The sequence below is a fragment of the Sciurus vulgaris genome (genome assembly GCF_902686455.1).
Source record: "Sciurus vulgaris genome assembly, chromosome: 5".
NCBI classification, from domain to species: domain Eukaryota; kingdom Metazoa; phylum Chordata; class Mammalia; order Rodentia; family Sciuridae; genus Sciurus; species Sciurus vulgaris.
This window is the reverse complement of record NC_136465.1, coordinates 97,727,763-97,749,477: the sequence shown is the minus strand read 5'-3', so window position 1 is coordinate 97,749,477 and position 21,715 is coordinate 97,727,763. Positions and strand designations below refer to the sequence as shown.

Sequence of the window (21,715 nt, the reverse complement as noted above, 5' to 3'; positions counted from 1 at the left end):
CTCTGAGCATAGTGCAGTGAGGTCATCTATTTCTGGAGGAGCCGTGGTTTGCAGCAAGCCCAGGCTGCCAAATGTCCTGCTTGGCCCCTGAGTGAACTCAGTGCATGAAGCCAGGAGTGTGTGAAAGCCTCTGCTGTCAGCTACCATGAAGTTGCTTCAGAGTCTGTGGATGAGGATGTTGGGAATGGGGAGGGAACTGGGGATCCCTAACAGAAAGCTGGATTGGAGAAAGTGGCTTGGTTAAAGGTTGAAGTGAGACTGCCCCACCTCTCTGCCCTAAATCTAAGTTGCCTGGATCTGTAACACAGACCCAAGTCTAAGTTGAAGCATAAAAGTTGGGAAGAAAGAGAGAGAGAGAGAGACCAACAGACTGGCCTGGCCTGCATTCCACACAGGTGCAACAAGTGGAAGAGAGACCAGTGCTGGCTGCTAACACAGAGCGACCTCTCCTGACCGCAGTGGTGGCCAGTTAGTGTTGTACGGAGTAACCACAAGGTTTGAAACTCTTCAGAAGTGGGTCTGTGTCTAGAATGTGGGATGAGGTGTAGTAGAAGCATTTCCTTCTCTATTTCCCCCTGTGGGAACTTAGTAACTCGAGTGACAGAGACACCAGGACTGGCTTAGGGGACAGAGCTGTCAGGTTGAGAACACTTTGATCACTGAGCAAAAGGGAGATGGAATCATCATTTAGGAATAACATGCTGCTATTCAAGCTTTCAGGATTTGAACCTCCATTTTAACATCCATTTATTCACAATTTAGACTCTTGACTTGGAGACATTTTCAGGAGTACACATGTGCAGGAGCAGGGGCTGCCCAGGCTGTGTTCACAGGCAGCTCTTCTTGTCCTCTTTGCTCATTCGCCCTCAGGCAGCTACCGGGGCACTGCTCCTCTTGGTCCCTCCTGCTTCCCCAGACTCAAATCTTCTCTTCCCCTGAGGCCATCTCATCTCTTCCTTCAGATCCCCTACCTTTCCCAGTCCATGTTGATTTCGTCCTTCTCTGAACTCCTTTGGTCCTGGGGCAGCGCAGTCAGTACAGAGAGGTGCTGTGGGTGTTGAGAGTGTGGGCTGAGACAGAGTACACAGGTTCAAGCTCCAGTCCTGCTCATTACTGGCTTTGTGATCCCAGGGAAGCTGTTCACTTTTTAATGCCTCAGTTTCCCCATCTATGAAATAAACAAAGCAATAACACCTGCTTCATTGTTGTTGTATTATGTATTTAAAGGGTTAACATGTATTTGGCAAAGTTTCTAGACCACAGTGTGCACTCAGTAAATGTTAGCTATCATTTTGATGTCAAATGTATGCCTTTATTCCTTGCATATATTGCTTCTAGGACCTCACTTAGTTCCCAATACTGTTCTTGTCAAGTCAAAAGTCGTCTGAATAGCTTATCACTTTTCCTGGTGATGCAATTAAGGCAGGCTTTTGTTAATTAGAAATTAACACATTGATCACTTATTTCTTGATATCCTGAATTCCTATCTCTTCAGACGTGTCATTGATGTGTATGCTCCTGAAAGTAGTATTTGCATTTCCAACATTCCCCCTGGGAAGGTGCAGATTTTGCTGTCAATGATGTGAGACACAGAAGAACATTTGTGGGCAAGGGCACAGGCTATACTTATATTCTGACTCTGTTGTCTTACTACCTGTGGGACCTTGGGGCAAGTTACTGGGCCATTAATGCTTCCATTTTCCCCCTGCAAATAGAAGACATCGACATCTCTCATTTTATAGGAGTGTGCTGAGGGAACACATACATTAATTAGAACCATGCCTGGGACACTTGGAAGGCAATCACTAAATGGTACCTGCTATTATTATTGTTGTTGACCTGAAATGTTTTTTTCTATTTTACTCGATTTCAATATTGAATATTCTTTTTCACTAGCTTAATTGTACTTGAGTTTATGAACTCATATATTCCAGTGAGGCCCAGAAAATGTTATTATATTATTATTTGCTATTTTCATTATTTCTCTCAGTGCTAAGGTTTACCTGGATATGTGTACAAATGTGTGTTACAAGTTATCAGTGATTTTATTGCATGGATTTTGCAGAACCTCTGATGTGCAGTATGTTTGGATAGATAACAATAAGGGAAAACAAGTGAATACATTGTCAAAGAGGAGACTGTGGTGCAGCTAAAAAAATATTGGATTGTTCATCAGGAGACTCAACTTTGGTTCCATACGCACTGCTCACAGGGGTTAGATCTGTAACAGTGACAGTGCTCCCTGTTCTGCCACCTCTGAGGATCTTTCAAGGATTAATGTTAGAATGAATTGAAGGCTTTTTGACACGTAAATGCCACAGGAATGCATGACAATATATATCTTTTTGCCGAAGTTTCTTCTTTTGGCAAATTAAGTATTCAGTTCAGAAGAAAACTTTTATATATTCAGAACTAATGACCAATTAACAAAAGATTAAAGTAGATAAGAAATTATTTAACAACTACATCATTCTGCTAAATAAATGTAACAATGCTTTTCTTACTTATTCTTGTAACATCTCTTCAACTACTTGGGCTAAAACCTTTCATCTATTTCTGGGTCTGATATCTCAGAAATTTCCAGAATTACCATTCTTCCTGGTATCCACCATTGGTACTGCTGGGCCATTCTTTGCTGTTGACTTTAGAGCAGTCACTGTACCAGTGTCAGACAGTGCTGACTCGACCATTGGAAATCAGCTCAGATTCTCTTTGTGCTGAAGGCCCTTCGCTGACTGTTCATTGCCATCAAAGTATATCCAAACTCCACAATGGGCTGCAGAAATGTGTTGTATTTCTGCTTTCCTCACCCGACTCACTTGTCATCTTCTCAGTTGTCAGCTTCATTGTCACTTGGGGCATTCTTATCTGTTCACTGTCCATTTCTCTTTATACTTAGGAAGCTGAGGCAGGAGGATTGCAAGTTCAAGTCCAGCCTGGGCAACTTAGCAAAACCCTATCTCAAAATAAAAAAATAAGAAGGACTTGGAATGTAGCTTAGTAGTAGAGCACTCCTGGGTTCAATCTCCATTACCACAAGAACAACAACAACAATAAAAGAGCTCCAAAGTTTGCCTCTTTTTGTCTCCTGCTTTCATGCCATGTGAGGATACAGTAAGAAGGTGCTTACCAGACAGTAAAGGACAGTGTCTTGATCTTGGACCCCCTAGACTCCAGAACTGTAAAAAGTTAAATTCCTGATCTTTAAAAGCTATCCAGTTTGTGATATTGTTCACAGATGCACTGAGACAGATGTAACTATGCTGTTACTACACAGAGATGCCATTTAATACTATAGATGTTCCTCAGCTTACAATGGAGTTGTGTCCTGATGAACCCATTGGAAACTGAAAATATGCTAAGTTGAAAATGTGTGCAGTGCACCTAACCTTCAGAGCATTGTACCTTAGCAACTTAGTAGGGTATTGGTTGTTTGCTCTCATGATAATGTGATTTCCTGGGAATTTTGGTGGGTGGCTGCCGTCCAACATTATGAGAGTGTATTGTACTAGCTCAGGGAAAGATCAACGTTCAAAATTCAAAGTATGGTTTCTGCTCAGTGCATATTGCTTTTGCACCATTGTAAACTATCATAAATTGAACCACTGTAAATCGGGGATCATCCGTAATCTGTGTTGAAAATGTGCAGCCTAGTTTCATTTTAGTTTTGTGCTGTAATTGTAACAAGTCCTCATCTTGTCACATGGGCCTGAGAATGTCCAATGGGTAGCTCAAAGCTCAAAGCAGAATAGAAACTTGGTATTATCTCCCTCCATTTTGTATCTGTCTCCATTTTGCTCTGAATCACTTTGAATTTCAGAAACACCAGGTCTGATAGATAAACATTTTGTGATGAGTCCAAACTACCACTCAGGCAACAAAAACTTTCTTATCCCTGACAAGTTCCTGGCTGACCAATCTTGGTAAGATAACAGATCAGACCTGGCCTGCCGATCACCTGCTTTGGCAACTGTGCTGTGCCTCTAACTGTACAATTCCCCAACCCTTGCCCTCAATCTTCTTTCTGTAAAGCTTCTAAGTCATTGTCAGCTGGAAACAATGTTCCCCTTTGTCCTTCCAATATGGCCACATTGGTTAAAGTTTCTTTCCTGCTGTTCACAATTTTCCCATTTGATTTTTGGTGCAAGTGACAAGATCTGATGTGTTGGCACCCCCAGAGTCAGGCCTGTGGCCTCGGACTCTAGTAAACATAGAATAGTGAATACTTTGGTTTTAGATGTGGGTTTGGGTTTTACTACTGCCTCTTGTCAGCTATGAGACCCTGAATAAGTAGCAGCTTTATTTGGATGGGGGCAAGTGTGGACTCAAAGGGCTAATATGAAATAACAAGGGCAAGGTGCTGAGCACAATTACTGGCACATGGTAGTGCATTAAGTACTCCCTATTACTAATGAATTGAAACTGCCCTGGAACTGTTAATGAAAGACAAGGCCGATATTACCAAAGCTGAATTTTTGCTATTACTTGTAGAAAGAATTAAAATCAGGACTGTTGACCAAATTAATTGTAGAGGGACTATAAATTGGATCCTCTGACTTAATTAATGAGGCTTGACCTCTTTGACCTTTGACAGTGAAGGGCCATGACCTTTTCCAATTCAGTTAACATTTTCTCGACTTCATCTTTTTTCCTCTCCCATAACACTCCCAAGCTGTTTGGTTCCCTTCCAGTACCCTTCTAACACTATCTTCAGTTTTGGGGATGGTTGAGAGAACTGAAACCACATTCCCCTGTCTTCTAGGCTTTATTTCCATATTTTATGCATGATAATCTAATTACATGTTTCTTTGTAAATAACATGACAAGTTAAGAGTTTTAAATTTCTCTAAGAAGAGTTTACCAGAGCTTTGGAGTTGGGCATGGAAGGTCAATTTGGTCTTCTGAGTAGACAGGCCTGAGAAAGGCAATTGTCTTAGGATAGTAGCTCCTTCCCTTCAGAATATTCATTTGAATATCAAAGGAGACATCAAAGGTTGGCGGCTCCTCTGTAGAATGCCTTTGTCTATTTAGATGTAAAGAAGGTCCTTCTGGGTTCAAGCAAGTGTGTTAAAGAGGAAACCCAGAGACACTTAAGTTTCTTCTGTTGTTTTTGCTAAGGTTGTTATCTTTTCTAATGTGAACTTTATCTTTGTTAAATTTTGTTCCATTGAGAAATCCTTTGTGTTTCAAACAAAAGCAGTATTTTTGAATTCCTGTTCTAAAAGCTCTGAGTTCAAATTATTTTCAGAGTATGTGAGACTTTATTAATATCCTTCATTATCTTGAAAGAGCAAAGGGAATTTAATAGTTGTGATTGGTGTTCTAGAAGGAATTCCATATATAGCAATATTATTATTTATTGGTATAATTTTGCACCCTAGTCTAGTACTGAAGGGTAGGGATAACAGAAAACACAAAAAGAGGTTGAAAGGAGGCAGGATAGATTTTTTTTTTTTTACTTTTTAAAATTGTATACAAATGGGATACATCTTGTTTCTCTGTTTGTACATGAAGTAGAGGCATACCATTTGTGCAATCATACATTTACATAGGGTAATAGTTTTTGACTCGTTTTGTTATTTTTCCCTCCCCCCACCCCTCCCACCCCTCTTTTCCCTCTATACAGTCCCTCTTTCCTCCTTTCTTGCCCCCCTCCTACCCCCCATTATGTGTCATCATCTGCTTATCAGCGAGATCATTTGTCCTTTGGTTTTTTGAGATTGACTTATCTCACTGAGCATGATATTCTCCAATTCACCCATTTGCCTGCAAATGCCATAATTTTATTATACTTTATGGCTGAGTAATATTCCATTGTATATATATATATATACCACAGTTTCTTTATCCATTCATCAATTGAGGGGCATCTAGGTTGGTTCCACAGTCTGGCTATTGTGAATTGAGCAGCTATGAACATTGATGTGGCTGTATCACTGTAGTATGCTGATTTTAAGTCCTTTAGGTATAGGCCTAGGAGTGGGATAGCTGGGTCAAATGGTGGTTCCATTCCAAGTTTTCTAAGGAATCTCCACATTGCTTTCCAAAGTGGCTGCACTAATTTGCAGCCCCACCAGCAATGTATAATTGTACCTTTTTCCCCACATCCACACCAACACCTATTGTTGCTTATATTCTTGATAATCGCCATTCTGATTGGGATGAGATGGAATCTTAGGGTAGTTTTGATTTGCATTTCTCTTATTACTAGAGATGTTGAACATTTTTTCATATATCTATTGATTGCTTATAGATCTTCTGTGAAGTGTTTGTTCATTTGCTTTGCCCATTTGTTGATTGGATTATTTGTATTCTTGGTGTAGAGTTTTTTGTGCTAAGCCCATGGCCAATATCATTCTAAATGGTGAAAAACTGAAAGCATTCCCCCTAAAAACTGGAACAAGACAGGGATGCCCTCTTTCACCACTTCTATTCAACATTGTTCTTGAAACTCTAGTCAGAACAATTAGACAGACCAAAGAAATTAAAGGGATACGAATAGGAAAAGATGAACTCAAACTATCTCTATTTGCTGATGACATGATTATATATTTAGAGGAACCGGGAAATTCCACCAGAAAACTTTTAGAACTCATAAGTGAATTCAGTAAAGTAGCAGGATATAAAATCAATGCTCATAAATCTAATGCTTTTTTTTTTTTTCATAAGTGATGAATCCTCAGAAAGAGAAGTTAGGAAAACCACCCCATTCCCAATAACCTTGAAAAAAATAAAATACTTGGGAATCAATCTAACAAAAGAGTCGAAAGACTTCTACAATGAGAACTACAGAATACTAAAGAAAAAAATTAAAGAAAACCTTAGAAGATGGAAAGATCTCCCGTGTTCTTGGATAGGCAGAATTAATATTGTCAAAATGGCCATACTACCAAAAGTGCTATAGAGATTCAATGCAATTCCAATTAAAATCCCAATGACGCACTTCACAGAAATAGAGCAAGCAATTATGAAATTCATCTGGAAGAATAAGAAACCCAGAATAGTTAAAGCAGTTCTTAGCAGGAAGAGTGAAGCAGGGGGTATTGCAATACCAGACCTTCAACTATACTACAAAGCAATAGTAACAAAAATGGCATGGTATTGATACCAAAATAGACAGGTAGATCAATGGTACAGAATAGAGGACACGGACACAAACCCAAATAAATACAATTTTCTCATACTAGACAAAGGTGCCAAAAATATGCAATGGAGAAAAGATAGCCTCTTCAACAAATGGTGCTGGGAAAACTGGAAATCCATATGCAACAGAATGAAACTAAACTCCTATCTCTCACCCTGCACAAAACTCAAGTCAAAATGAATCGAGGACCCTGGAATCAGACCAGAGACCCTGCAGATTATAGAAGAAAAAGTAGGTCCAAATCTTCCACATGTTGGTGTAGGATCAGACTTCCTTAACAGGACTCTCATAGCATAAGAAATAAAAACAAGAATCAATAACTGGGATAGATTCAAACTAAAAAGCTTTCTCTCAGCAAAGGAAACTATCAGCAATGTGAAGAGAGAGCCTACAGAGTGGGAGGATATCTTTGCCACTCATACTTCAGATAGAGCAATATTTCCAGAATATATAAAGAACTCAAAAAACTCTACACCAAGATAAAAATTTTTAAACTGTTCAGGTCACTAAGCATTTGTTGATCTTTGATCATCTTGCTATATGTGTGAAAAACATATTCAAACCACACTTGTTAAAACATGGTTATAATGATTTTATTCAAGGTGGAGGGAACCTGTGGCAATAGTTACAGGGGTCACTGTTGTAGAATTTTGCAACAAAGGAGAGAGTTTGGGCTGAACCCTGAATATAGCATGGACAAGTAGATATTTGTAGCCAAGGAGCAGGATGGAGGGTCAGTGGAAGGCAGATTACTAAAAGAAGTTCCCCCTTATGTTTAAGGGGGGGGGGGGGCTAACCTGTCCTAACAGGATTCTTGTAAAGGCAAGGATGGTCAGACATCACTCCTTGGGAATGATGGAGAGCAAAGGATACAATCAGACATGTAAGGTGGTTAGATATCAAGTGTGGATGGTTGTTTTTTTGTTTGTTTGTTTTGTTTTGTTTTTGTTTGATAAACTGATTTAGTTCTTGTCAAAACTGGATTTTATGGGAAAATGCACAGGTGGACTTAGAAGAAGGTTCAGGAGCCTGAATAAAGTGTGATCAAACAAAGAATTTTTGTCATATATATGGAGTATCTATTGGCATGGTAATTATGTGTTAATAAATGACAGCAACTTATAATAATAGATACTCATTTATCTGGGCAGTGACACATACCTGAAATCTCAGCTACTGTGGAGACTGAAGCAGGAGGATCCCAAGTTCAAGGCCATCCTGGGCAATTGAGTGAGACCCTGTCTTTCTACAGAAAATAAAAAAGAACTGGAGAGGTAGTTCAGTGGTAGGGTGCCCCAAGATGCAGTTCTTTAATACAACAAAAGAAAAAAAAAAAACAAAACTAAAAAACAGTTTCTCCCAAGCATTCATTGAACTCTTAAGATTATGGGTGGATGATTTAGGGTGGCAGTTGTTCTGATCTCGGCTAAGATCTTTAGTAGGCATTGAGGACTAAGTAACTATGGAGAATGAACTCAAGAAGCAGTCACATTTTAGCTCTGAATATTTGCATAGAATCAACTGGGAAAGTAGAAGTTAGTAATCAGAAAATATGGCATGTGTAGAAGCATAAATTAGAGAATTTACTTTGAATAATCTTGATCTCTTGTTTTTATTTAAAAAAAATCAGTTAAAATGCATACTTTGTCAATACCAATAAGCTATACTAAACTATTTGTATATGCAACTGCAAATTATATAGAGGTCTACTCAAAGTGGAGGATCAACTAATCCTTGCTTTCCTTCTGATCCTTTGATATTCCATTATTCTTGAAATGTAGCAGGTTTTTTTTTTTAATCTTCATTCATTTATAATGTCATCAGTTGGCGAGAACATGCAATGACCACAATCTTTTTGACCTGAAAGGGACCTTGAAACCATTTGCCCCAATTCTCATTGATAAAGGAAGAAAATGAAACATCTGTAAGTTTGTTCCAAGTCATGCAACAAATTGGATGAAAGCAAAGAAATAGAACTCTGAACCTTTGTTCTCTTTCTAGTGGTTTCGCCAGTGGTTTGGTGTTTGGGTTGGCATGCTCTCTGGCTTTGTAAGGAAAACTGTGGAGAATTTGAATGAAATCAGAAAGTATTAATGATAATATTTTTTATCTTATGATTGAAATATGTAGCTGAGAAAATTAGATATAATATTCAATTATCACTTCTTGTTAGGCAAGTGCTCTACCCCTGAGCTACATCTCAAGCCCATATTATTACATTTGAGCCACTTAGTGTCTGGCACATATTAATTGTTAGCTGTTTTATTATTATTGCTAATAATAATATCGTCACTATTCATTATTTTTCATTTCTGTGTCACTGACCATATTACTGAGCATATGGGGGACATTCCTCCATCCGGTTTTGTCATGGGAGTGGAAAGGAATAAAGGATTCAGAGAAATGAGCTCATGGCATACACTCTATTGAGATTAGGAATCTTATCCCTGACCTAGTATTTATCAAAAAAGGATGCCATGTCATTTCTCTTATTTTCTCATTTAATATTGGTTCAACAGCTAGAAATAGAAATCTTGAAAAGAAGTCTTAGTTTTCGATCACTGATCCTTTGTACCACTTTGGGCTCTCATTGATTGCTTTGGATGTTACATTTTAAGAATGACTCATTTGGTAACTTCAGCTTGACTTTTTAAGGAAGTGGAATTTCTCCCAAGAATTTCTAAACCAGAGGATACTGGTAAGAATAACTTACTGAAATAACCATCATAGCAAGCTTTTAGTGAAACAATATATGGTGAATTCATCTAAATTTAACATTGAAAAAATCCTAAACTCTGTGGTTTGTTGTTCTATAGAAAGGAACACCACTTCTCATTTTTCCACTATGTTAAAAATAAACAAGCAACAAAGAGAACTTGAGAAATAATACTTCCAAAAGCAGACCACCCCAGGAAGTTCTTTTTTTCCTTCCTAAGTATTGTGATTCCTGCCCTCCCAGCACCTTCTTGAGCCATCTGTCATTCATCCCCTTTGCCTTCCTGCTACCATTTATCTTACCCCTTGTAAAGGAGTAGCAAAAATTCCCAGTGTTGTTTGACTTGGACTGGAAATGGTAATCATAGTAGTAGCAAAGCTGAGAGAAGGACTCTTAGCAGTGCTTTTTCTTTTTAGGATTTCAGACTCTGGAGACATTGAACATCAAAGCCAAGGACTTTGCTTAGAAAAATGCACAGATGCAAATACACACAAAACCTCATGTAAAATTCCGGGCACCCTTTGGCACATTTGAGGTAGCTGCTGACGGTACCTGGTCTTCCTCCTTGCCAAGCACTATGTTGGTGCCTCAGGGAGAAGAAAGGGATTTAAATGCAGTATCTGAGGATGGATCCAGTGCAAAGCTTGTTAGTAACTGACTTTATTCTGTGTTTTGGGTACCTCACTTTCTCTAGTAAGTACTCCATAAGTCACATCAGAGCATATATTACTTCCAAAGTTATTTATGAACCAGGAAGAGGAAAAGGAAAGTGTAAAGGAAGAGATTTGACTTTAAGTAAGGCTGTCATTGTACAGTTTCGAAACATTTATTACACAGCCAAGGATGCACATATTTTGTAAGCAGCCCTCCAGGTGGATGTTTATTTGTGAAATACTAACCCATTTGGGTCTTACAAAATGGTTTCTCTCCTTAAAGAACATTCTCCTTATGTGAAGAGACGTTGTTCAAATGCTAATTTTAAGCTATGCTGGGGAGAAATCCTTTGAGGAAAAATAGAACTAAGAGCAGTAGAAGAAAAAAAATGAAAATAAATAGGGGGAATAATGATGAAGCGGGAGATGCTTGTTGAATTATGTGATTTGATTCTTTTCTCCACTCTGTACTTTAATATGTAGAAATTTCCTTGTGGGTGGACACAACTTGCTGTGTGTTTTCAGCTGGGGCTTTTGATAGCTGTTCTTGCTTCCCTTTCATTGTCTTTATTAAAGCTATTCAATCACATATCTTACATGTACATACTCACATCTCCCACTTTGTAAGATTGAACGGCCTGTGGCAGATGCAGGGTCTACATAAGTTCCTACCCCTCCAGAAGTTGACATTCTTGATTCCAAGGACCATAGCAAGGTGAGAAAATTGTTCTTCATATGTAGGTGACTAATTCTACCATTGATGCTCACTAATTCTGCAACCTTGCAAAAACTTCTAAACTTCACGTAACCTTAGCACTGTCTTTAGGGGTAAGACATTGGTGAAGTATTTTGCGGGTGAAAGACATTACCATGTATAGGTAAATGAACTCTTATTTTATTTAAAATCATCCCTGTGACTGTGTAACCACATAGTTGTCAGAATGACTGGGTTCTTTGAGGTTAGATGGGATGGTAATATTTGTAATTGTCAGTGCTTGGTTCCCTTCCATATTGGCTCATTGACAACTTTCCTGTGAGGTAGGTGTTATCATCCTCCCAAGTGAGGAGGAGCACTGTGCAGAGAAGGGAAGAGACTTTCCCGGTCTCCTGGGTAGCAAGCAGCAGAGCTGCAGTGTTGAAACCTAGGTGTGCTGGCTCAGAGGCCACACTCAGCTTGGGGCCTTCACAGCCTTTCTCAGAGCTGCAGCATATTCATTGAAAAGGGAATATTATGCAGGACACTTTAACACTTACTTAAGATTTATTTCCTTTCCTGTTTCAGGCATCTGACAACAAGCAGCAATAGAAATTTCCTGCTTACCATGAGACCATTTTTAAAAAGGGCTGTTTTGGTCATAAGTTATGTAAGTATATATCTGATCAAGAATTTTTCATTTTAACTCAGCTCAGAGACACAATCCAGTTTATTTGATAGAATCGACAGTAGATTCCAGCATTGCAATCTTGGTATCAAACAGTTTATATGCCATAAGTGTTGCAGAGCATTCAAAGGTATATGTTTTGTTCTAGGTATATGTGAGGACACACAGTATTTTACAAGTCATTTTTCAAGGTGTTAATGCACCTTTTTGTCTAGAGGTGGTGGAGAAGCTCTATCAGTTATCTATTATTGCATAACAAATGGCCCCAAAATTTAGTAGCCTAAATACCACAACTATATATCTGCTCTAAGTGCTTTAGTTTGGGAGGATGATTATTCTGATCATCATAATTTTTGGTTGAGGTCTCAGGCAAGTTCATTCAACTATCATAAGGGCTAGGACACCTCCATTCTCTTCCAAATGGCTTCTTTCTGTAATATCTCATCTTCTGAAGCATTACTTAGAAGCATAGTTAGAACTTCCTTACAACATGGCAGCTGGGTTCTGCAAGAATCGACCAAAAATCGCAAGACCTCACCAGGGAGGGTTAGACCTAGAATGGACACAGTATCTTCTACCACATTTTATTGATCAGTATAAGTCATGAAACCAAGCCAGATTTAAGGAAAGGGCCTTTTCTTGATGGGAGGGGCAGAACACACATAAAAAGAGAGAGGAGATTATTGGTGGCCCTCTTAACCAAATCTTCTTGTTTTCTGAAGGTGGTCGTCATTTTGTACTTCCGTCTGTGGATAATGGGAGGATCCATGCCCCTATTTTCAGAGCAGGATAATCCAGCTTCATTTTCGCCTTATATTCTTACAAGGTTAGTAGAAATAATTTTTTTAACTTTATTTGGTATGAATTAGGTAGTTTTAAATTGTATTAAATTATAGGTGGGCTTTGCATTTGATGAAAGAAAGATTGTGTTTTATCCAGCTTGTGGATAGAAAGGAAATTACTATTCATACATTTGGATTTTTTTTTTTTAAACAAATGTGACTGTTTTGGCTTATTATTTTGTTATTGCTGTTGTTCTCTTTGGTATATTTGTTTATTCAACAAATATTTTACTAGATACTGTTATCAATAATACATGTCTGTATAGTGGCTCATCTGACAAATGTTATAGAACAAAGCCCAGAGAGGAGCCCAGAGGTTTTTGGACACCATAACCTTTGGTAAGACACCATAACCTTTGGTAAGACTAAAATTGTTGGGGAGGTTCTAAGTGACCAACAGAAATGAACACTGGTTTTTGCCAAGATATGGATAGTTATATTTTATCATTTGTTCTTAAAAGTTCTAGAGATAGTCAAGAAGTGATCAGTGTTTCTTCTTCTTTGAGAAGATGTTTAATTCCTCATCTATTCATCTGCTGTGATATACTGCTGAGACTTTCAGATATAATTTAATAATTTTAATAACTTCTTCAGAATTATATGGTTGCTATAATGTTTTAAACATTAAGGTGCACTGTTCTTAAATGTTCATCCTTATATGTACCTTTAATATTATCTCATACAATTTTATGACAGTAACCTTCATTTTTTATGTTTGCAAGACATGAAAAATCTCAAATTAAACCTTGATCAGTAATCTATTTATATTTTAGCTTATTTGTATTCCTCAGAGACAATAGATTTTTATCTTTTCTTTTCATGCTAGTTAGCAATCTTTCCTTTCATTTCCCTTATATAGTTTAATTGGTAAATTTCTATGACTTTTTATGCCTTCATATTTTTCTGTATAGATTTTAGTTTTTCTTTTTATATTTATATATCTATTTACATGTTTATGTTTTTATTTATTTATTTTGTGGTACTAGAGATTGGACTGGGGGCACTTAACCACTGATCAACATTCTGAACCCTTTTTTAAATTTATCTTTTGAGACAGGGTTTCATTTAAGCTGTCCACGCTGGCCTTGAACTTGAGGTTCTCATAGCCTCCTGAGTACCTGAGATTATAGGTGTATACCACTGTGCCTAACGTATTTATTTTTTAGTTAATTTTCACTTTTTGTGCGAAGGGTGAAACCCAGGGCCTATTCAGGACTCTAGAGTAGCTACACCCCCAGCCTCTTCTCTTCATTTAGACTCTGTTTTCCATTAAAAAATGAAATCTGATTTGATTAACACATTTTTTATGATAAATATTATATCACAATTATTCTCATTTCAAAACATATATTTGTAGTAATTAAATCTTGAGTATGCATCCAGAAATCATTTGATATCTAAACTCTAGTTTTGGCTTACCTCTTAGGCAGTCCAGAAACTTTATAAATTTTTGTTAGTGTCCTAGGTTTTTCAAAATGTTGAAATATTCTCTACATTTGACATCTCTAATTCAGCTTTTTGTTAATGTTGCAATCTACTTTTCTTTTTTTTTTTTTTTTTTTTTGAGATGTCTCTACTGGCTTTCAAAATCTCTAGGGCTCCTTGTCTGTATATTTTTAACTGAGGCAATTCATTGATAAATTTCTTCAATTCTATAGCTTCTTAAATAGCTACTTTCTGCCTTTAAGATAAAAAGGAACTTTGCTAGATTCTGTTCTCCCACAATGGCCCCATTTCATTTAACTTTGGATTGGTTTCCCTCCAAACATTCCTGTCTTCCGAATTTGAGCATTTGTTCTTTTTGATTAGATGCAGCCTGCTCCCTGAGCTTCCTAGCATCTAAAACCCAAAATGCATAGATAAAAGAGGCAGAAGGAGAGGGACAAGAACACACACTATCAGTTCATCAACCAATTATTTCATTCATATCTTACACCATCAGTAAACCAGTCCTAGGTCCTTAGTGTCAGGGCAAGTTGACTTTGATCTCTGACTCACTGCTCTCCTGATGTACTTTCTCAGCCACCCAAAGAGTTAAGTTGTATTTTTCTTCTGGTTGGTGACCAAAAAGAAAAAAGAAAGGAAGGAAGGATGGATGGACGGACAAACCATGGTGGAACTCCTGGCAAAATTAGGATTTTGTTTTTCACTTCCAAGGCACATGTTCATTTTCAGAGCTGCCAGACTCACATTTCTGCCAGAACTGTCTATGAATCCATGCATGTGTATGAATCCTAGTGATGATGTGTGGGAAATTCAGTCAATAGAAAGTGATTAAATATCATAGTCACTATAACCTTTATAATCTCCTTTCCTTTAAATGATGTGTCTTTCTGTTCTTCAGGTTCAAACTTAAAATATTTAGCTACCCAGGGACATTCCAGTGACAGTTGTTGAGAAGGAGTTTTCACGTTCCTGTAGAATGGCTGCATTAGAATAGACTTTTTTCAGAGGGATGGTGGTGGTGAGTGGGGGAAGGTCTTTAATCCCTTTGCTGAGAAGGGTTTCTGCTCTGCTTGCATACTTTGCCTCTGGCAGGCTGATGATTCTCAAATTGGGTTATCGTGGTCTGTTTCCTTCTTCTGCTGAGTTTTATCTCCTGATTTGTGTGACTTAGCTGTGATGAGGCTGACTCTGAGTCTGTACTGATTCCAAGTTTGTCATTTGGCTGTGTCAGTCTGCCTCATTGAACATTTTCTTCTGCATTCATCTGCTGGGGCTGCCACAGCAGAATATCACAGATTGTGCAGGTTAAGCAACAGAAATTGATTCCCTCCCAGTGCTGTAGGCTGGAAGTACAAGATAAAGGTGCTGTCAAAGTTGGCATGTGGTGAGGCCTCTTTTCCTGGCCAGTAGATGGCCCTTCTCACTGTGTCCTCACCTGGCCTTTTTCCTGTGTCCTTTTTAAAAATCATTTTTAAATTTAAACATTTTTTAATTGTTCTTTTTAGATTCTCCTGTGTCCTTGAAGAGAGATTTCTGATGCCTCTTTTTCTTAAAAGGACATCAAAAGATTTATGTGGATTAGGGCCCCATCTTTAAGACCTCGTTACCTGTATTACCTTCCTACAGGCATATCTTCAAATAATCACATTATAGAGCAAGTTTTTTTTTTTTTAACTTTTATTTATTTATTTATTTTTCATTATCTTTTTTTTAGACATTGATAATTTTTTTAAAAAAATTTCCATACATGTGTATAGGGTAATGTCTGTCTCAATCTGCCGTCCTTCCCATCCCCACCTGCCCCACCCCTCCTTTCACTCCCCTCTGTACAATACAAAGTTCCTTCATTCTTCCCTACCCACCCCTGACTATGGATCAGCATCCACTCATCAGAGAAAACATTTGGCCTTTGGTTTTTTTGGGTTTGGCTTATTTCACTTAGCATGATATTCTCCTGTTCTATCCATTTACCTGCAAATGCCATAATTTCATTCTTCTTTAAGGATGAGTAATATTCCATAGTGTATATGTACCACATTTTCTTTATCCTTTCATCTGTTGAAGGGCATCTATGTTGGTTCCATGGTTTAGCTATTGTGAATTGAGCTGCTATAAACATTGATGTGGCTGTGTCATTGTAGTATGCTGATTTTAAGTCCTTTAGGTATAAAACAAGGAGTGGGATAGCTGGGTCAAATGGTGGTTCCATTTGGTTTTTCTAAGCAATCTCCATACTGCTTTCCAAAGTGGTTGCACCAATCTGCAGTTCCACCAGCAATGTATGAGTGTACCTTTTTCCCCACCTCCTTGCTAACACTTATTATTACTTGTATTCTTGATCATTGCCATTCTGACTGGAGTGAGATGAAATCTTAGAGTAGTTTTGATTTGTATTTCTCTAATTGCTGGAGATGTTGAACATTTTTTCATATGTTTGTTGATTGATTATATTTCTTCTGTGAAGTGTCTGTTCAATTCCTTAGCCCATTCATTGATTGGGTTATTTGGTTTTTGGTGTTAAGTTTTTTGAGTTCTTTATATATCTTGGAGATTAGTGCTCTATCTGAGGTGTGGGTGGTAAAATTTTTTTGCCATTCTGTAGGCTCTGTCTTCAAATTATTGATTGTTTCCTTTGCTGAGAAGAAACTTTTTAATTTGAATCCATCCCATTTATTGATTCTTAATTTTACTTCTTGCTCTTTAGGAGTCTTGTTAAGAAAGTCAGGTTCTAAGCTGATATGAGAAAGATTTGGGCCTACTTTTTCTTCTATTAGGAGTAGGGTCTCTGTTTTAGTGCCTAAGCCTTTGATCCACTTTGAGTTATAAAATAAAATACCTGGGAGTCAATCTAACAAAAGAGGTGAAAGACCTCTACAATGAAAACTATAGAACCTAAAGAAAGAAATTGAAGGTGCTCTTAGAAGATGGAAAAATCTCCCATGCTCTTAGATAGGCAGAATTAATATTGTCAAAATGGCCACACTACCTAAAGTGTTAAACAGATTCAGTGCAATTCCTATTAAAATTCAAATGACATTCTTCATACAAGTAGAAAAAGCAATCATGAAATTCATTTGGAAAAATAAGAGACCCAGAATAGCCTAGGCAGTCCTTAGCAAGAAGAAGGAATCAGGAGGCATCATACTAACAGACCTTAAACTGTCCTACAGAGCAATAGTAACAAAAACAGCATGGTATTGGCACCAAAATAGACATGTAAACCAATGGTACAAAATGAAAGACGCAGAGACATACCCACATAAATACAGTTATCTCATAGTAGACAAAGGTGCCAAAAAAAGGTAGTCGATTCAACAAGGTGCTGGGAAAGCTGGAAATCCATATGTAACAAAATGAAATTAAACCTCTATCTCTCACCCTGCACAAAATCAACTCAAAGTGGATCAAAGACTTAGAGTAGGAATTTTGAAAGGCAGACTTCAGTCCATAACCACTTTCTTTACTGGATTTACAAAGTTTGTGCAACTTTCATAGCATCTTTGCTTTCTTATTTCAAGTATTATTTCTTCTCTTAAAGTAAATATAGTAAATTACTATCAGGTGAGAATGTTAACTTTCCATTTAGTAGTTGCTATAGTTACATGTACTAAAAAACCTAGTACCTTTTAAGAGTAACTTGATCAAGTTTTCCTTTGTTTCAAGAGGTCTTGTAGCTTTAATTCTGAGATGCCCTTTTAGATTATCTTATTTCCATGTGTTTAGCTCAGAGGAAATATTGTCCTTGTCATTTTCTGCTTAACTAGACTGAGATGAAAAATTACTGTGGTATCTTCATGGGAAAACTTTTAAGAAAAATTAAGGCATGGGAATAAGACAAAATAAGCCACATGACCTTTGCTGTAATGTGAGCAATTGACTTGTTATGTCCTTATCATTACTGTTTTCTGTATTTTACAACTCTGTCATCTTAGAATTTAACATATGGAAACTGGATAGTTGTGGTGATGATTTCTCTCTAGTAGAAAAATAAAACTTCTAATGTTACAGTTTTATTACCTTGCAAGATATTGAATGCACATGTATTTGATTTGCTAATCTTACTGCTTTCTATTCTTTCACCATAAAAATTAGTTTCAAAAATTCAATTTATATGTAGATATGTACCTATTTTTGTACATATTCGATTAATTTAATTTTAAATAAAAAGTTTACTGAGATATAAATTGTATATCATACAACTCATTTATTAACCTGGATGATGATGCAATAGTGCTTTTTAGTATACTTATAGAGCTGTGTAACATCACCATTATTGATTTAAAATATTTCCATCTTCCCCAAAAGAAAGCCCATTAGCAGGCACTCTGTATTTTACCCTAGTTCCCCAGCCCTAGGCAGCTTTGGATCTCATTTCTGTCCTTCTAGATTTACTGATTCTATGTATGTTATCTCAGTGGTGATTAGCTTCATGTTTTCAGACTTCATCCATATTGAAGCAGGTATCAATATTTCATTCCCTTTTACTTCTTGATTGTATTTCAGTGTGTGGATATATCATAATACATTTTATTTTTCCATAAAAACGGATATTTTGGGTTTGTTTCTCCTTTTGGCTATTTTAAATACTGCTGCTGTGAGCTTCCATGTACAAGTTTTTTGGGGTACATGTTTTCTTCCCTTGTTAGTCTGTATGTAGGAGTGGGACTGCTGGGTCAGAGAAGTGAACTCATGTGTTTAACTCTGAGGAACTGCCAGAATGTTTGCCAAGGCAGCTGTACCAGCAGCACAGGAGGCTTCCAGTTACTCTACATTCTTGCCAACACTTGTCTCTTTGACAATCTTTGTGTTTTTCTTATGGCCATACCAGTCTGTAAAGTGCTATCTCATTGCCAGTTTGATTTATATTTCGCTGATGGCTCTTGATGGTGAACATCTTTTCTTATGAGTATTGGCCATTTTCCTGTCTTTGGAGAAATGTTTTTAGATATTTGTCTACATTTTGATTGGGTTATTTATCTTTTAATTATTGAGTTGTAACAGTTCTTTTTATATATTCTAAATGCAAGTCCCTTATCAGATTTTTGATTTATAAACTTTTTTCCTATGTGGTGTTGTTTCACTTCCTTGACAATATCCTTTGAGGTAAAAAGTTTTTAATTTTGACAAAGTCCAATCTATTTACTGTTGTTGTCATTGTTGCTTGTGCTTTTGGTATTATATCTAAGAAGACTTTGCCTATCTGAAAGTCTCTTTTGAACTGTCTTTGTCAAGGGTCTGCCTCCCTTACTAATGAGTGATATAAATTTTTATTTTCTACTGTGTATTTATATGAGGATTATGTTTTAATTATTTTATTTATTTACTTTTTCTGGTACTGTGGATTGAATGCAGGACCTCACACAGACTAGGCAAATGCCACTGCCAAGCTACATTCCAGCCCTTTTTATTTTGGAACAGGTTCTAAGATGCTCACACTGGGTTTAAACTTGGGATCCTCCTGCTTCAGCCTCCTCAGTGGATGGGATCATAGGTGTGTTCTACCATGCCAGTCTTTTGATATTTTTTTAAGTGGTACTTTGAACAGTTTTGTTATCATGAGTTTATAGAATTTAGAATTTGACCTCTTATTCCTGACCATTGGTCATGTCAAGCCTCATTTATTCAAGATCCTCTGGTGACAGGGTACTTTATCTTTTACCTTTTCACTTTTACCCACACATTCAGATAGTATCAGCTGCCAGCCGATCCCTTGTAATGGAACAAAAACTTTCCCAACCTATAATTATTGAGATTGTGTGGATCAATTGATGACATGACACTGAATTATAAATGTATCTACTTTCCATTTGAGAGGAGTTGTGTAATTAGAAGCCAAAGAACAAAAAATACGTTGCTTTTTGATTGCACAACTTTCTCTTGTCAAGCAAGATCCCCTAGGCCCAGTTGTCCTCCCAGCTGTGGAAGCCAAATAACCTGGCAATCATTACTGATGCCTGCATCTCCTTCATTCCTCACATCCATGCAGTCCTGTGACTCTGATCTTCTTAATCCTAGTATCTGTTCACTTGAGGTCATCCCTACTGCTGCCATCTTTGTGGCCCTCATGGTCTCTGCCTGCATTACTGAGAGAACTTTCTAACTTGTCTCTTTTGCCACAGTTTGCTCTCCTCAGATGCATCTTCCACACTCTTCCCAGTTGGTATTTCTAACTCTTAATATTTTTAAAGTTGGTAGTTTCCAATTTTCTTTAGGATAAAGAATAAGGGATCTGGCTGCTGCTGCTTTCTTCATCTCTCCCTCCTCCCACCTCTCTCTCTCTCTCTGGGTATGGGTATTGGGAGTTGAACTCAGGGGAGCTTAACCACTGAGCAACATCCCAGTCCTTTTACTTTCTTTTTCTTTTTCTAAATTTATTTTAAGACAGGGTCTCACTAAGTAGCTCAGGGCTTTGCTAAGTTGTTGGTCCTCCTGTCTCAGTCTCCTAAATTGCCAGAATTATAGACATGTGCCACCAGGCTGGGTACATTCATCTCTTGACTTCTCTCTTCCCTTCCTCTCTAACTTTGGATATTAGCTAGAGTTAACTGCTTTAGTTCCTTAAATTCATCTCTGCCTTTTTTTACCTCAGATCCTATTTGCATGCGGCTTCCAGTTCTGTAATGCCCTTTCCTTCCCCCTTTAGCTGTTGTTGCTTCTTGCTTGAAATCTTGTTTGAGATTTCTTAACTCAATTTTGAGGCTGTCTCTTTTTTTTCCTATTACATGCTATTCTTGTGAACTCTTTGCCAATTTTTCTCTTTTTTAAAAAAATTTTTTTATGTAGTTGTATTTTATTTTATTTTTCCATGAAGTTATGGCTTTCTCAAGGGTAGAGTCCATATCTTAGATTCCTTTGCATTGCTGGCAGGTTATACAGGTTGTATAGTCTTATGCAGGACCTAGTGCAATATTTATCATATGATGGATGAATGGATAATGACTCCACTCTTGTATATCGGATGCTTCTATGGACATGACATCTACGTTTACCTTTCTGTTTCTGAAGCCATTTCTCTGCCCTTTCTAGATGAGATCTATCCTTGTTCTGCTCTTTGTCATTAAGACATTTTCAGCTGGGCAGATGTTTGTCTGCTCTTCATCCCGTGCTGAGCCAGGTGAGAATGGTGCTCCGTCATGAGGATGGCCTGCAGAATACATGGACTTGTGGAGCCCAGTGCTGTTTTAGGTCTTGCTTTTTGAGATTTAAAGAAAATTGATTCAAATCCTTTCCCACATGCTGGGGTGTCCTGCCGTCCTAGGCTTTTTGTTCCATTTGGGTCTAACATTCTCGTGGGCACCTCCATTTCATGTTCCCTCTCCTCCTGAACTCTTCATTTCACTCATCTGTCCATTGCTATTGTCATTTCCTCTTTTGTGCCACTGAAGATACAGGACACAGACCTTTCACATTAAAAACCCCTAAAATATCACTCAGTTAAGGTGTTTGTGTATAAGCAACCAGACTCTGGACCGGAGCAGAGCTGTGTTGTAGACCCATGCCACGATTAGTTTACATTAATCACCACCCGCCAA

At 37.6% G+C, this 21,715-nt stretch overlaps 1 protein-coding gene across 2 annotated transcripts in view; it reads left to right on the top strand.

Annotated features, from left to right (window-relative positions):
* Window positions 1–21,715, top strand: part of TMTC1 (transmembrane O-mannosyltransferase targeting cadherins 1) — a 265,889-nt gene that overhangs the window by 98,831 nt on the left and 145,343 nt on the right. For both annotated transcript variants that reach the window (XM_079139333.1, XM_079139332.1), the window contains exons 6-7: window positions 11,796–11,877; window positions 12,618–12,721. In XM_079139333.1, coding sequence (XP_078995459.1) covers window positions 11,796–11,877; window positions 12,618–12,721 — 186 coding nt within the window. The remainder of the gene's footprint in view (window positions 1–11,795; window positions 11,878–12,617; window positions 12,722–21,715) is intronic.